This window comes from Epinephelus fuscoguttatus, linkage group LG18 (assembly GCF_011397635.1).
Source record: "Epinephelus fuscoguttatus linkage group LG18, E.fuscoguttatus.final_Chr_v1".
Lineage (NCBI taxonomy): Eukaryota > Metazoa > Chordata > Actinopteri > Perciformes > Serranidae > Epinephelus > Epinephelus fuscoguttatus.
In genome coordinates, this window is record NC_064769.1 from 39859172 (window position 1) to 39877216 (window position 18045).

At 42.4% G+C, this 18045-nt stretch overlaps 1 protein-coding gene across 1 annotated transcript; it reads right to left on the reverse strand.

Annotated features, from left to right (window-relative positions):
- Positions 1–292: 292 nt before the first annotated feature.
- On the reverse strand, positions 293–17975 carry LOC125905690 (transcription factor 7-like 1-B). The gene is made up of 12 exons (XM_049603827.1): positions 17219–17975; positions 15733–15802; positions 14921–15060; positions 8066–8143; positions 6059–6176; positions 5907–5979; positions 5752–5820; positions 4390–4506; positions 4116–4281; positions 2541–2648; positions 2398–2446; positions 293–1141 (listed from the first exon to the last, which is right to left on the reverse strand). The coding sequence occupies exons 1-12, from the start codon at positions 17387–17389 to the stop codon at positions 621–623; spliced, it is 1680 nt and encodes a 559-aa protein (XP_049459784.1). The 5' UTR covers positions 17390–17975; the 3' UTR covers positions 293–620.
- Positions 17976–18045: the final 70 nt, after the last annotated feature.

Here is an 18045-nt window from a genome sequence, read left to right on the forward strand (position 1 = left end):
TTGCTGCTGTGTTGAAGAACAATCAAACAAAGAGTGTGTGTGAGGCTGGAGTTTATATACTGGCTGTGTGTTACCAGGAACAGGTGAACTGAGTTGCCTTGATGAGGTAGCGTAACTAAAACTGAGACAGGAAACCAGGCTGAATGGAAAACTACTGACAGTATATTTATTAATACTCCGATGAGTGATGCTTCAGTTTCCTTCCTCTGATCAATGAAGTTTATTTTATCTCAGCTGTGTGGTTCGTGACACAACAGACACATTTCAGCTCGGTCATCACTCAGGCAGCGAATCAGAACTCAGTGAATATTTATTAACACAGAAGAAGCAGAAAAAAAACCACTCAGAACTAACAGGTGAAAAACAAACAAACCCCGGTGCCACACCTCGTTTCATTACAACAAGTCGATCGTTCATAAAAACTAGAAAAAGTGAAAAGTTTGCAAAAACACAGCGTCTGACGGAGTTAGAGATGCAGTCAAATATTGACCAATTATATTCTCGCTAATATAAAACGTGCTGATAAAAAAAGTTTAAAAAAGAGAGGGCGTATTTACAGCGTTAAAAAAGAGGTACGAATCACTGTGTTTCTTCTGATTGGATGAAGTGAATCCTGCTCCTCACAGCTGATTGGCTCTTCTGAGAGAGAACGGCTGTGAGAGAGCTAAGGCACTGTGGGAGCTCCCTGCTGACTGGTGAGCGGAGGTAGGAGGAGGGACCAGGAAGGGCGGAGGAGGGGGTGAACACCTGGAGGGGGCGGTGTGGGGTGAGGAGGTGGGGGTGTCGCGGCTCAGAGGGAGGGCGGTCCGGTGAGGTTTGGTGGTGAGGGACAGCGGCTGCAGCTGCTCGCCGTATGGCGACGTGTGTCCGCTGTAGGAGGAGTGCGTGTGCTCAGTGTGCGTCGGCGCCGGGGCGGCGGGCGAAGCCAGCGCAGTGGTGGGCGTCGCCGGGGAGTCCAGGGAGGATGCGGGGCTGGCCTGGGACAGGTGTGTGTGCGTCAGGTGGGAGATGGTGTGTGGCTGTGACAGGTGGGGGCGGGGCTGTGTGTGCGCAGTCTGTGGGGGCGGAGCGTGTGTGTGAGGCGTCTCCTCAGGTGGTACACAAGGTCTCTTCAGCTGAGGGGGGAGGTCCTCCGCAGGATCTGACCACAAACACACAAACACACTCGTCACCCTTCAGCTGTTACGTGAAACAAATAAATAAATAAACAAATAAATAAATAATAAATAAGAGGCGAAGGACCAGCAACGTTTTTCACTTTCATTCTTCTCAACATGAACCATGTCTGAGCTGAGTTTTATTTTGTGGTTACACTTTACAAAGAAAAATAAAACAATACAAAGATACAAGTATTATTTATTTTCATTATTGATGAACTGTGAATAAAATACAATAGATAGATAATAGTGAGAAATGTTCCATTGACTTTATCATCTAATATTATACGATCAAATTCTCACATTTCAGAGGGATCAAACCAGCACGTTAAACAAAAGACAAAAAAAATTATTCCACTATCAAAATGTTTTCTTATTATTTTCTGACTAACCAATTAATCAACTGATCACCGTGAGTTTATGACTTCAGGCCCGTCTGTACGTATCCAGATATCTTTGTGAACACATTTTCCTCTACGTTTGGGCCTCTCGTCCACGCAAACAGAGTCTGTGGTACTGTAATTTTTTAAAAACGCCCTCCAAGGCAGGATTTATACGTCTGCATCAAATCTACGCTGTAGCCTGACGTGCACCTCCTCAGAAATGTAACTCCACAGCGTCGCAGTGACGCAGACCTCCTGTCTGTCTCTGTGAGCTGAAACCATTTCCCTCAGTGGAAACAAAGCTTTGATTTACTTTAATTTCACAGATAAGAAACAATAAATTGTGAAGACAATAAAGCCTCCACACACTGTGTGTGATTTATCCTGGCTGAAATATGAGCAGAGCAAATCTCAACACTTCCTGTTTCCGTTTCAAAATAAAAGTCCCCTGACAACATTTCTGTGAACAGAATCCCTTCATTTGTTAATGCAGCTTTTATTGTGAAATATTTGCAGGATCATGTTGCTGATGATGCAGCGGCTGTGCGGCTCCAAGTATGTGGAGTATGAAAATACAGAAGTCACAGCAGCAGCAACACTGTCTGTGTGAACGTCTGGAGTCGTTTTAGTGTTCCGATAGAGACGCAGTTTTTTTTATAAAACCAGACAGACACAGATTTTTTTTGTATTCTTGAACGGAGGGGAAATTATCTGTTTATAAAAATATCTGGACACAAACAGACGGGACCTGGAACCAACAATGAAATTCATCCATCTAAAACCAGCAGGAGAGAACTCAACCCAGGACAACATGCATTCATTTATTTATTGTGTGACCGACAGCAGTGTCGTCTTACCTTCAAACTGACTTTCACTCTTCACCCTCTTCCTCTTCTTCTTCTTCCCCTGCAGACACACAGACAGACAGACAGATGTGTGATATGAGCCGATGATGTCAGCGTGCTGACGTGATCATGTGACACAGATCAGCTGGACTCACGTAGTTGTCTCTGGCCGACCATCCCGGGTATAGTTTGGAGTGCAGGAGTCTCTCTTTCCGAGCCAGTTCGTAATATTTGGCCTGTTGGTCTTTGGACAGCGAGTGCCACTGTGGATGGGAGACAGACAGACAGACGGACACGGCCGAGACGTCACATGCACGCTCATCATTCAGCTTTCATTAAATAACAGCTGGAGCGCACAGACAAACTTTCAGCTTTGACTTTTTTAAATGTTTAAATTAAATATTTATCCATAAACTTTGACTTCATCCTCTGATTTATCAGCCTTATTCTTGAAATATTACGACTTGATTCTCAAATTATTACAACTTATATTTAGTCATTTTTTCTTCTGTATTGTAGAAATATTACTTTTTAACATTGTTGGATTTGACCTAAAATATTATGACTGACTCTGAAATATTATGATTAGATTCTCAAAGTGTTGTGACTTTTTTATCTTGAGTAATTTTTTCTCATTTCACATTTTGTGAGTTTATCGTGGAAATTTAGCTTTTTCCAGGACATTTTTAACATTTAACTCAAACTATTACAGTTTTATTCTCAATTATTACAACTTTAATTTTTTTTTAAATTCGTAATATTATGACTTCATACTACATACAAATATAATAACTTTGTCTCATACATTTTCTGCTTTATACCCATAATATAACAACATTTTTTACTAAGCACTATGACTCCTAACTCTCTGATTATTACTTTTTTATTTTTAGATTTTTTTTTTTTTTTTTAATTGTGAATGGTAAACTCTACTGTCAAAATATTACAACTTTATTATCAAATTATTATTTTTTTGTTGTTGTACATTTTCAATTCTGTTCTCAAAATATTACGACTTGATTCTCAGTGTATCAGGACATTTTTCTAGCAATGTTTTCCTCAAATATTAGGACTCCGTTTTAGAAATATTAGGACTTTTTCCAGGACATTTTCAACTTATACTCGAAATATTACGATTTTATTCTGAAAATATTCACTAAATATCATCCATTTATACTTAAAATTAAATACCTTTTTGTCTCGTACATTTTCAGCTTTATTGTCATAATATTACAACTTTATTTACAAACAGTTCTAATTTTAAAACCTTTTATCAAAATATTACGACTTTATCATAAAATTATTCTCACTTTTCCTGTCATTTATTTGCACGTTTTTTCTTAAAATATATTTAAAAAAACTTTTCTGGAAACCTTTTCCTCAAAATATTGTGACTATTGTAGATTAAAAAAAATACTGTCACATCTTCCAGGACATTTTCAAATTTATACTCAAAATATTATGATTTTATTCTCAATTATTATCAATTCATGCTCAAAATACACTGAATTTTGTCTCATAAATTTTCAGTCTTATTGTCATAATATTACAACTTTATTTACGAAACATTCATTTCAATTTAAACTCTATCGTCAAAATACCACGACTTTAGTATCAAATTATTGGCACTGTACATTTTGAGTTAATTCTTGACATATCAGGAGTTTCTAATAAATTGAACAGGTCATAGCCACAGAGCGACGGGCTGACAGACAGGCTGACAGACGTACCCTCTGTCCAAGGATCTGGTTGATGGTGGCGCTCTCCTTCACTTTGCACTGAGCAACCACTTTGGGCCGCTCCTCCCTCATGTACAACATGAAAGCGTTCAGCGGCTTCTTGATATGAGGCCTTTTCTCTTCTTCTTTCTCCTGCGGGACGTCAGCCACTGACCTCCTGCACCAACAAAGAAGAGCATGTCACCGCGGTGTTTACGACACAGTCATTAAAACATTCACACGCACAACAGAAGTTAAACATGTGCGTGTGGTGAGGCGTCGGTACCCCGGCTGGCTGCTGCCTCCAGGCTCCTCCTTCACTGCTGTGGGGACGATGGCCGGGTGGGGGATGGACGACTGGGGGGTCGACACCAATCGTGGAGAGAAGTTGCCCGACACCAGGCTGCCGATCAGACGCGCATCAAACATTCAGTTAAACCCAGTCAAAATAAGTCAACTTCATATTCACCTGCGCTGAATGCAACATTTCACAATAAATTTCAATTTTATTTATAAAGCCCAATATCACAAATCACAGTTTGCCTCACAGGGCTTTACAGCATACGACATCCCTCTGTCCTTATGACCCTCACAGCTGATCAGGAAAAACTCCCCAAAAAACCCTTTAACGGGGAAAAAACGGTAGAAACCTCAGGAAGAGCAACTGAGGAGGGATCCCTCTTCCAGGACGGACAGACGTGCAATAGATGTCGTACAGAACAGATCAGCATAACAAATTATAAATAATAAATAAATAAATTCAACAGTAAAACTTCATCAGAGAAGTTTTTATTCTCCACAATGTTCAACAAGAGCTTCACGGGGAAAACACAAATATATTTAACATGAAAATCATAGAAATTATTTTCATTATCAATCTGAATTCTAATCAGTTCATTGTTTAGTCCAAATGGATGTTAGTGCCAAATTTGAATAATTCCCTCAAGGTGTCCTGTCAGCATGACCTTGACCTTTGACCACCAAATTCTAATCAGTTCATACTTGACTTAAAATGGATGTTAGTGCCAAATCTGAAAAAATTCCCTCAAGTTGTTCCTGAGATACTGCGCTCACAAGAATGGGACAAACAAGGTCGGGGTGTCCCTAACCTTTTGAACTTTAAGCACCAAAGTCTCATCAGTTAATTCTTGAGTCAAAGTGGATGCTTGTGCCAAATTTGAAAAAACTCCCCAGAGGTGTTCTTGACATACCATATTCACAACAATGAGACATATGAGGTCACAGTGTCCTTGACCTTTGACCACCAAATTCCAATCGGTTCACTGTTGAGTCCAAGTAGATGTTTGTGCCAAATTTGAAAAAAAATCCTCAACGTGTTCCTTAAGTACCATCTTAACAAGAATGTGACAAAGAAGGTCAGCACGGCCTTGACCTTTTGACCTCTGACTATCAAAGTTTATTCAGATCATTCTTGAGTCCAAGTGGACGTTTGTGCCAAATTGGAATAAATTCCCTCAATGTGTTGCTGAGATATCATGTTCACAAGAATGAGACAGATGAGTCAGTGACCTTTGACCACCAAAATCATATCAGTTCATGGTTAGGTCTTCATGGACGTTTGTGTCAAATTTGAGAAAACTCCCTCAAGGTGTTCTTGAGGTCATGGACAGGTGAAGACAACACTCACCTGGACGCGTTCACAGCCAGAGCAGCAGGTGAGAAGCCTCCTGCGATGGGATACATCGTCTGTCCCTGCCTGCATGGAGACAATCAGACGGTCAAACGTGCCGCGGACTTTTCTAACAGTCACATGTGTTTATGTAGACAGCGTGTTCTACTCACAGCCACCCCAGAGGGTGAGGGATCTGAGCAACGCCTCCAGGAGACACCGGGTAGCAGGGCGTCCTCGACATACCTGCTCAGATGAGATTCACAGACAGTTACAGTCATCAGTGTGTGATTACCTGCTCAGGTGTATCTGGTGTGAGACTCACCTGCATCGGGGGAGAAGCCAGGTGAGGCCCTCTGAGGGGAGAAGGCCTCCGGGCTGTAGGACAGCAGCGGGTGGAGGTGGGTCATGTGAGGGTGCTGCACCACCGGCACGCTGTTAGACTGACCCCACACACACACACACACACACACACACACACACACAGAAGGTGGTTTAATGAGGATGCAGTGATGTCATGTGTCCACCAGGTGGCAGCATTTCTCCTCTGAATAACAGCAGCTGTGAGCATCCAATAACACCACCTCCACCCTCAGAGACAGCAACACATCAGGTACAGTCAGTCTGGTTTCCTGTATTAGTTGGTGCCCTCACAGAGACGTCAACTGTCTATCATAACAATTAATAACTTATTTATATATCACTCTACAAACACAGTTACAACGAGCTGTACAATAAAACTAAACACACTGAAAACACAAAGATTATAAAACAAACTAGAGAATGCAATCTCTGTGGAAATTGCGGGTGTGAATGCTCAATGCTGAAGCTTCCCCTCAATGCACCCTTTAAATGTTGAATAATACTATTAATGTATGGCTGATGTGGAATATTATAAGGTTTTTTTGACACTGCAATGCTGGCTGAAGTGTGTAAGAAGAGGGTGAGGAAGTAGGAATAGTTTAAATAGAGTGAACAGGTTTAATAATAAAGAAACACACGCTTTGGCATTCACACCCAATAACATCATCAAATGTCATCTGGTACAAGATAAAATAAGGAAGGTCAAAGCTAAAATTAAGATAACAAATGTGAAATAACATCAACAAGAGTTATTAAATAGATCAGATCAGATAAAATCCAGATACGCTTTCTGACAGAAGTGCGTTTTTAGGAGTGACTTAAACGAAGACCGAGACAGTCACACAAACTTTTTTTTTTTTTTATTTTGAGAGCTACCTGCCCTCCACATGAATACATGTTGATTATACATTTTATTTTGTTGGGTGCACTTTAACGTCACTTAGTGATGCCGTCAGGACAGAGGCACTCGGCGTTAAAGCGCACCCTCTGGTGTCACAATGCTTAGTGAGGAATCTCTGTGTTGGTTCAGGAAACATTTAGAGTTTAAAGACATGACGATGTTACTGAAGGTTTTATGTGACACAGGTAGTTAAGTTGCAGATAAATTGCGTCTTTTAAGGAAGTAAAAATCTTCCAGGAAGTCCCTGTTTGACGGGAAATCGTGATTAACTGATAACATTCAGCTCTGTTCATTTCTTCTCTTCAGGAGTCACGAGACATTGATCAGTCCGATCAGATCAGGAGCTGATTATTATTATCTGAACCTAAACGTGTGAGCTGGGAGGAAGTGAAGGAGCTGGATTATGCAGACAAAGGTCTCCTGCAGGGGAAATACTTGAAGCAACATCACCACGTCTGCACAGCAGGTACAGTAATGACATGATGACAGAGACTCCTTCACATGGATGTAAATACAGAATTATACAAACAGTGATCTCCTGCAGTCATCAGTGGGACACTGGTTTTCAAAGGGTAACAACTGAAAGCAGCTCCACAAACACTTGTAGCTGCAGCGTCACCATTCAGTGACACAGGCGGGATATAACAGCTCGTGTGACGCATCTCTAACTGGACAGAGCAGGTTTTGTTCTGGTTGTGATGGTGAGGTGAGTTCCTCTGAGGCAGCGGCATGACAGCAGACACGCTTGGCTGAAAATCAGATATCTGATGAGATGAAGGGAACTGACCCGAGATAAGAACAGTTCACACATTTAGACCAAACTGTGTTCAGGTGCTGAATATCAACTCCGATCTGTATGACGGCACGGTGATGCAGTGGTTAGCAATGTTGCCTCACAGCAAGAGGATTCATGGTTCGAGCTCTTCTGTGTGAAGTTTGCATGTTCTCCCTGTGTCAGCGTGGGTTTCCTTCAGGTGCTCCGGTTTCCTCCCACAGTCCACAGAGCTGCAGGTTTACTGGTGATCAAAATTGTACGTAGGTGTGAATGTGAGTGTGTGTGTGTCTTACCAGGTGTGTCGGAGCAGCAGAGTCTCGTAATGCTGCTCTTCCTGGGACATCGAGCAGAGGCCACTGGAACGGCAGGTACTGTGGACACAGACACAGAGAGGGACACAGGGTCAACCAGCCGAAACTGAAAGTATCATCCCATGGTTGTATGACTCCGCCCAGCAGCCCAGTGTCTCCATCCATGTCAGTGAAAACATGGATGCTTCACACACAGAAGATCTATACAATCAGCACAGTTTCAAGATTAGAGTCACCAATTCAGTATCTGACCAAATGTCTCCCCTTCTGTTCCTGAGATATGACGTTACAACATGATGATGTCACAGTCAAGCTGACCTTTGACCTTTTGACCTTCATTATTTTATCCTGTTAGACATTTGTGTCAAGTTTGGTCAGAATTAGTGAATGAATTATTCAGTTATGGACAAAAGCATGTTTTGTGAGGTCACAGTGACCTTTGACCACCAACTTCTGATCAGTTCATTGTTGAGTCCAAGTGGACATTTGTGCCAAATTTGATAACTTCCTTAAGGTGTTCTTGAGACACCGCATTTATGGAAATGCGACAGATAAGGTCACTCTGACCTTGACCTTTAATCTTCAACGACAAAATTCTGATCAATTTATCATTGAGCCTACAGGAACGGTTGTGCCAAATTTGAAGAAATTCCCTCAAGGTGTTCTTAAATATCACGTTCACGAGAATGAGACAGATGCAAGGTCACAGTGACCTTTGACTACCTTATTCTAATTGGTTCATTCTTTAGTTCGAGTGGACATTTGTGCCAAATTTGAATAAGCTCCTTAAGGTGTTCCTGAGATATCACATTCACTGGTGTTTGGAGATGTAACTGAAATGTGTTGTTACAGTACTTGAGTAAATGTACTCAGATACATTTAACCACCTCAATATATGTCAGGTTTGCGGGTGGGTGGGTGGGGGGGGGTTTCAATGAATTAGAATTGTTTTGAACTGAACGTCTTCGGCTGTGAACTGTGGTTTTATTTTCAGTCCAGCCTCACGTCAGGAGCAAACATCCGAGTGTGCAGGATGCTGTCGCCACACATCATTACCGTCGATAACGGGTGAGATAACATCGTGTAACGCTGCTCATCTCCCGCATGTTTACATTGTTTCTGCTGAACAGGACTCATGCTCCCAGAACACACTGACATGAGCAGGAACACACGACTCACACAGGACAGGAAGGAGTCACAGATAACAGCTCTGCGGTGTCATGGCCGAAATGGACATCACAATCAAAACGTTAAACTTGAAGAGTGTGTGTGAGCACGCTCAGAGGGCTCAAATTCAAAGGGAAAGTTCAGATATTTTGAAGTGAGGTTTTATTCAGCAATGTGTCTCCACTATTTAAAGCTACCAAAGATCTGGCACTGTGTCAATGTGATCACCCTGCCGAAGCCAAACAAGCTGCCTAATGACCCCAGAGAATACCGGCCCATCCCCTTGTGCATTACAAGCTCCTGGAACGTCTCATCCTGGCACGTCTCAACCCAGTGATCGACCCGAAGCTGCCCAAAGAACAAGCGGTAGGTCAACAACAGACCAGGTGACTCTCCTGAGCTAAGACACAGAAGACAGCTACTAGGCGGGAGAGAAGGCTGGCACCGTCTTCCTGGACCTCACAGCTGCACACGACACTGTCTGGCTGCGTGGCCTAAATATGAAGCTTCTAGAGACCATCCAAGGACAAGCACATGGTGAGCTTCATTATGGACATACTGAACAACCGCAGCTTTTGGCTATTCACCAGCAACGGCCAAAGCCGCAGGGTGAGACAGCTCAATAACGGTGTCCCGCAGGGCTCAGTGCTGGCACCTCCGCTGTTCAACATCTTTGTCTACGACCTACCTGCAATGCAATCAAGGAAGTACGGCTACACAGATGACCTGGCCATTGTACTCAGCAGTAGAAGAGGGCCTCTCTGAAGACATGAACATCCTGTCTTCGTACCTGAAGAACTGGTGTCTCAAGCTCAGTGTTGAGAAGACCGTAACATCAACGTTCCACCTCAACAAGGAAGAAGCGACCCATGAACTAAACATCATGATCGACAGCGTCAGGCTGCCGTTCCAGCCCTTCCCCACATATCTGGGTGTGAAGCTCAAGGCAAAGACACCCACCTGTGCTGCACTGATACACCGTCTAGCTGGTACCACGTGGGGAGCCATGATGAAGACAGGGTGCATTTCCATCAAGGGCTTGGTGTTTTCAGACACCAGTACCATGCTCCAGTCAAGAGGCTGGACGCCACACCCAACACTGCTCTACGGACAGTCTGCTCATGCCTACGAGCCACCTAAACAAACTAACTTCCTGTCCTCGCCGCTATTGCTCCAGCAGAGGTCAGATGAGAACCAGCCATTGTTCGAAGGGCACAGACGAGTGAATCCCGCCTCCTCCACAAGATCTCTATGGAGACACCACAGTGCTCGCCTCTCGAGTTCTGGCGCCACTTTGTCACACACGCCCAAGAACTTCTCCGTACGACACCACCTGCCACGCCGAGCTGCGCATCTACTCCTTCTCCAGAGTCGGCCCAAAAGCCAGGGCGCCCGCACTCAAGCAGGTAGCGGTGGAGTCTCGCCGACTGCAGTCCTGTTTTTACTTTACATATCTGCTTTATTTTACGGTTTCATGTTCATCAGGCTGTGACTTTATTTACATTAATCTGTAGAGTAATACCTGATGATTTACAGACCAAAATAAATTATATACTTGTTTTTAAGTCCAACCAGGACAAGTTCCAGCTGGTAGTAATCTGTAATCCTCACAGCTGGACGCCACTTTACCCTCCTGACTGACACACTGGACCTTTACGTAGACAGAAACACACCGACTGCTAAAGAGGGAAACAATAAATGCTCGCAGTCGACAAAACAAGGCACCAAACAGCCGCCATGTTGACTGATTAACTACGACTGATCATATTTTCCCTCATAATTCCTCTTATTCAGCTTCAGACGACAAAACACACGCTCATCACATCTCAACACATCTGCCTCTGTGAAGCCTCGTCCCGTCCCCCACTCTGAGACACTAACTGGATCCAGCTGTTGGAAATACCAGAGAAACCACACACACACACACACACACACACACACACACACAATCAGAGTCTATTACTGAGGGAAGCATAAAGTCAGAGTGTGACTACAGGGGGAGAGCTGTTAGGCCCACTGCTGTTCACTGAGCTCATGTTGAAGACAAAGAAACACCAACAAACAGCAGAGCAGGGCTGCAGCTAGCCATTCTTTCAGTAATCGAGTATTCTATTGATTATTCTGGTGATTAATTGAGTAATTGGATGAGAAATACTGCGTGTTTTTATTAAATTACTTTGACAGTATTTAAGGAGAAAATAAGGAAAGTCTCTAAAATGAGAGAATGAGCAACAGATTGGTTTCCTTTTATTAAAGTTCGAGCAGAGTCACACAAATGACTGATTTCACACACAGTCACGCTACGGCACCATTTCTCACGCTGCCAAAATTAACCAGTGTTGGGCAAGAATTTAACAGCATTCTCAGGAGCATTGTAGTGACGTCACTACTTTCTGAGTCAAACAGCTTTTCAGTAGTGACGTTAATGAATTGACTGAGTAGCGCAGCAGCGTCTGCAAAAGTTACAAACTCTTATTTTCCAGGAAAAACTGAAACTTTTTTTCTGCTGAGGTCTGGATAAAAGTCAGGATATTAAAACTGAGGATAAGTCATGTGACTGACGCCAGCGCCACACTGAGGCATGTGGACGACAGGGCTGCCACTAGAGTTGTTCCTGGTGACTAATTTCTCTGTTCACTAAACGATAATTTTAATTAAGACTTGTCAACGAGTCTAAAAAAGGAAAACACTCAGAAAACAGTCAAAAGTTATCACAATTTATTGTTAAGTGTGTGAAACATTGTCCCAAACATATTGTGTGCATTCAGAGTCTTTAATCACAATCTTCAACAACCATGTTGGATTTTAAATGCTGCTGAAGTACGAGACACTTTGTGCCGTGTGGTATGATATGGATTAATCGTTTATATGGTTAATCACGCACATCTCTAGCTGCCACCCGTCCTGTATAATATGGGATCATCCTATATTAGAAAACCAAATGTCCTGCCCCTCACTGAGTCAATACAGGACGCAGTTTGTCCCGTGTGTCTGTGCACACAATACTCTACTGCATAAATGAGAAATATTCAACTAAACAAGTTTCATGAGACACAGCAGAGAAATAACTTTTTTAGTAATTGAATTATTCGAGAAACTGGAGGAATTGTTTCAGCCCAAGCACAGAGAATATTCAGCTCATCACACGAACACTGTGTTGTCACCTCCTGAGACATCACTTAACGTGGTGTGAGACATTCATTAGTTTGTGTGTGTGTGTGTGTGTGTACGTTGTTTCAGACAGGTCGTCCTCTCAGTATTTTAAGACTCTGGAGACAATGTGGAGTAAACAGAGGAATTGTGGGATTGTTCTGCCTGCTGGAAGGGACCAACTGTAACCACACACACACACACACACACACACACACACAGACACACACACACATACCACAGAGCTTATCTGCCCTCCGTCCATTCACTGCTGCTCAGCTGTGACACGTCTGTGTGGGGGTGATCACATGACCTGCAGTCAACAAAGCTCTCTGACAGTCAGGTCTGTTTCCTCTTTACTGCGGCACAGTAACAGCACCCAGCTGACTCTGATGTCTGGTCGCCAACCACTCAATTATTTTACAATCTGGACTAATAAAAGGTTTTTTCAGGGTATTTCTGCATTAACTATATTCCTGACGATATGACGAACTAGTAAATACACACACATATATATTATTATTAATTGAAGAACATAGAACTGTGGTAAAATAGTTTCAGTTTGTTTCAAATCTTTGGTAAAAACTAAAGAAAAATGATCTCTCATTTCTTCAGTTTCTGAACAACAACAGTAACTCAGGCAGAATTTATACTTCTGTGCTGAATTGACACTGTAGCCTGACGGCTAATTTGTACAATGTAGAATGCCATAGACTTGTGCTAATAACGTTAGCATGTTGTATTTGTGGGGAAAATGTGTCCAGATAAAAACAAGTGTTTGTCTGTGAATGCTGCGAGTTATAGTGAAGCTGATTTGTGTTTGAAACTATTAATGTTAACTATTAACTATTAACTATTAACTTTTAATGTTTCATGTGCCTTTAATGTGCATTTAATGTGTTTCGTGTGCATTTCATATGTGTTTAATGTGTTTCATGTGCGTTTCATGTATGTTTCATGTGAGTTACATGCGTGTTTAATGTGTTTCATGTGCGTTTCATATGTGTTTAATGTGTTTCATGTGCGTTTAATGTGCATTACATGTGCCTTTCATGTGTTTCAGGTGCATTTCATGTGCGTTTAATGTGTTTCACGTGCGTTTCATGTACGTTTAATGTATGTTTCATGTGCGTTTCATGTACGTTTCATGTGTGTTTAATGTGTTTAATGTGCGTTTAATGTGTTTCATGTGCGTTTCATATATGTTTAATGTGTGTTTAATGTACGTTTCATATGTGTTTAATGTGCCTTTAATGTGTTTCATGTGCGTTTCATATATGTTTAATGTGTGTTCAATGTGTTTCATGTATGTTTCATATGTGTTTAATATGTGTTTAATGTGTGTTTAATGTGTGTTTTCAATCAACTAAACTTTACAGCACTTTACAGAAACCCTGCAGCCAACTAGTGTTTAGGAGGTGTAACTGCAGAGTGACACAGACACACCACCACAGGCTCTGCCACACAAGAATAAATCCTGTTTCAGAGTGAGATTCAGATTCTGTCACAATATTAATATTTCAACTAAATCAAATCTACCTATAATTACACATTTTAAAAAATGTCCCCTGGGAGATATATATATATATAAAAATCACCCCTAATCATCAGGCTGTTACGAGACATTCACATATATGTAGTCTTTTCTGTTGAGCTGTGAGCGTCACGTCGATGAGGGGAGGTGAGCAGCAGACGGGTCGTCTCCGTGCTGGCTCTGCTTCCTGCCTCATTTGCTGAGCACAGTAAACAGCCTGTATTATGGTTCAGGTAGCGTCCAACTGACGATGGCTTGTTTACACTGAGCTGCGTTCAGACTGGCAGGGGTATCATCTCCTCCTCTTCCTCTGTCTCTCACCAACACTCCTAACACTCCTCCTGAGGAGGTCTGCACTGTGTGAAGAGGAGGAGCTGAGCTGTGTCCAGTCGACATGTGTCAGAGGTATAGTGAGACGACAGTGACAGAGGGGAGGACGCAGCTGAATCCGTCAGACGGACTTTGAAACAGGAAGTTTGACAGCTTCAGTCTTGGTTTTCATCCCAACAAGTCTCCAAACTGTCAGGAATCACATTTTAGACGAGGCATGTTGAAGTCGTGTTTATGTATAATTTACTTTATTATGAGCCCACAGTCAGATGTCAAGATCTGGAACCTAGAAACACTGAATGTGCCCACCCAAGAAAAACTCTTTAAAACACATTATCAGATGGGTGAGTAACGAATAGGGCTACCCCCGACTAAAATTTTGCCTAGACAACCAATGGTCGTCACTTCCTGCTGCGTTAGTGTGATGAAAAGCTGTTGTGTTTTACCAAAAACACAACAGCTTTCCCTCGAGCTGTTCTTGAGATATCATGTTCACACGAATGGGACAGACAACAGAGAACCTGAGGACACAACACCTCCGGCCGCGGCTCTCACTGCCACTAAGACATAAAAAATGAACCAATCAGGATGACTTCAGCCATGAACTGGACGCTGTGGGAGGAACTGTAAATGTAACTGTGGGTCTGCAGACTTACCGTCCTGGCACTTGGTGGCAGAGCTGCGTTGGCGAGGTAGGGACTGCAGAGGTTGCCCAGGTCCGGGATCATGAAGAAGGGGTATCCCACATACGGCGGGGGCTGGAAGAGACTGCCATCCTGCTGCTGCCTCCTCAGGGCTGAGGGACAAGGTCAACAGCAGAGTCACACTCACACAAACATCAGCTCATCGTCATGCTTTGACCGATGTAACACGGCAGCGTCGACACACTCCAGTGCAGCTGGTGGCAGTTCACCTTTAAAGTTGGTTTGAGAGTCGCCAATAAACTCAGAGAGGAAGAAGAAGAAGAACGAGTGTAGCACGTTGACCAGAGAACCGAACATGTCACCGGTATGTTTTACAGGAAGAGGGTTTGATCCCCGACCCCAGACTCACCACATCATCAGCAAAAATAATACTGCGACATTTTGGCGGTATCGCGATATTTAAAAACATCCTCTGACATTCTGTTGACGAATAAAATACTAAGTTCTTACATGACTCATTACAATTAAGTTAAATAAAGTACTGTTGTAATAAAGTTAAATAAAGACTTGTTATAATCAATAAATCACAGTGGACCCACTGGTGCTTCTATTTTGAAGCATGCAGCTCGTCTCAGGCAGGATGTGATGATGTTTTTGCTGTGAACCTGAAGCATGCAGTCAACAGTTAGCTGTTAGCAGTTAGCACAAAGTCAAATTATTACAGCTACGCCTTCTTCACTGTGAGCTGGAAACATGCAGCTCTCCTGTTCATATAACAACATCTGACGGTCACACTGGTGCTCCATGGTGCAGAGTGTCATTACCTTCTTCAAACAGGTGAGTGTGTGAGGTCCTGCTCTGCAGATGTGGGTTTGTCCTGGGGCGTCTGTCAACCTGCACACAAACACACACACACACACAGGCACATAAACAAAGACACACCAGCACTTCTACAGAGACACATTTGTGTCGATATTATCTGTGTGAACAGATCAACAGTCTGTGTGTTAATGTGTGTTAATGTGTGTATCTGTAAACATACAACAACTTCCACAAAACTTAAGATTTGTAAACTCAAACAAACATTTTGCAAATATTAAATGGAACTGAAAACCTGCAAACAAATTACAAAACAAAAAAGATTCAGTGTGACTAAAATGAAAAACACAAACATAGAATTTGGAGCATGTTCTTTAAAAATCTTTTTTTTTTTTTTTTTTTTTTTAAGAAACGTTTTATTTAAAAATGGGCAGTAAAATAAACACATTACTTCATCACACATGATGTGTCCAAGGACCATTGGAAGTTTGAAAATCAAACAATCATTTCTTTTTTACAGCTCGTAGCTGTAATAAATGGTGAAATTTGCCAATTTTTAAGGATTCCAACCACAATTATTAATAGATTTTAAAATTTCCAACAGTCCTTGGACACATCATGTACAGTGAACACCTCTTTTACATGCTTATTTATTTTAATGCCAGTTTTTAAATAAAACATGTTCCTTTAAAAAAAAAAAAAAAAAAAGATTTTTAAAATAAACGTGACTCCCAAACCTGCGACTGTTTCCCCAATAATTACAACTTTTGAACTGATATTTGTCAATCAAATTTTTATTTGTGAATCTTGGGGTTTTTCATTTTTCACACACTGAGTCTTTTAAATTTCTGTAATTTGTTTGTGGGTGTGCAGTCCCACTTCATATTTGTAAATTAATAACTTTTTGAGCTTACAATTTTTTTTTTTAAATAAATACCATTTAAATTTCTTTAAAACTGATCTGCAGATACACAAATTATAACAAACGGAAAACAATTTGTCTTTTTATTACCTGTGCGTACAGATCAACAATCTGTGTTTAAGTGTGTAATCTGTAAATATAAAACCAACCTCCACAACTACAAAACCATTTGTAAATTCCAAAGAATAATTTCAATAATAAATGGATAAATGATAAATTAATACTTCAAAAATAAATAAATATGTAAATATGAAAGATTTGCAAATCGTGTAGAAAATAATTTGCAAGAAGGACTTGTAAACTCACGAAAGCGCAGATATAAAAACACCTATACACAGATTACACAGATGTTCGTGTGAACACGTCAACAATCTGTGCGTAAATGATAAAGATATAAAACACATTCTGCAAACACAAGAAAATAAAACAAAACACAGATTCCCCCTAATAACGAACAGTCCCTAATTAAAACACGGACCCACAGGTGGTATTGAGCCCAGTGAGCCTCCGTACCTGCGGACGGACACAAACAAGCTCCCCTGGACAGAAGTTGGTCTCAGTTAACTCACCTCCGAGTCTGAGCTGGACTCGGACTCGTTGACCAGAGAGGACTTGACATCGTCCAGGTCCCGTTCAGAGGACACGTTCCTCTTCTCCTCCTGCTCCCCCTCGTCTTTAAACGCGATCAGCTCATCGTTCGCTCCCAGGTCGTCTCCGTCCGCCCCGGTTAGCTGCGGCATGTCTGGACGTTAGCCGCGGCAGCTAGCATGAAAGGCTAACTCCTGTGTGCTAACAGCTAATGTTCGGCTAACGTTAGCCGCGTGATGAACGCATCGCACGCAGCGTTAACGCAGAGTTCACTCAATGTTTTGTCTGTTGAGAGGAAAGAAAACTAGCTTAGAAACTAGCCGAGGAGCTAGCTAGCTCCCTGACGCGTCGGATTCCTGAGGAGTGAAGTTTCCACGGAGAAAAGAGTCGGTAAAAAGCGGCGCATCGGTAAAAACCAACTCTCCAGACGGTTAAAAGCGAAGTGCTGAGCGGAGAGCAGAGCGCCTCACCGCCGCGGACAGCACGGAGCGCACCGCTGAAAAGTTTAGTCCACATGAAAAAGTCGAGGCCCGCTGTGATTTCATCCCGACATCGGTGCTCCGCTCCGGAACTGGCTCCGCTCCCGTTAACGGCGGCTTTTAAACGGTCGTTTCCGCGTATCACGGAGGTTCTGCTGATTCAGGGAGTTGTGCGGAGCCGTGCGGGGCGGAGGCGTGGGAAAGTCACGGAGCTGCTCAAAGTGGAGTGGAAGGAAAAACACTGCGCGGCGGTCGGAACACTGGAAGAAGAGGAGGAGGAGGAGGAGGAGGTCCCAACAGACCCCGGATCAGTTCAACAAAGCGCGCTC

Coding starts and splice junctions, on each gene's coding strand:
- LOC125905690 (XM_049603827.1), bottom strand. CDS start 17,389: ATGCCGCAGCTAACCGGGGCGGACGGAGACGACCTGGGAGCGAACGAT. Junction 15,803..17,218: donor AGTCCAGCTCAGACTCGGAG/GTGAGTTAACTG, acceptor GTTTGTGTGCAG/GTTGACAGACGCCCCAGGAC. Junction 15,061..15,732: donor CACTCACCTGTTTGAAGAAG/GTAATGACACTC, acceptor CTTGTCCCTCAG/CCCTGAGGAGGCAGCAGCAG.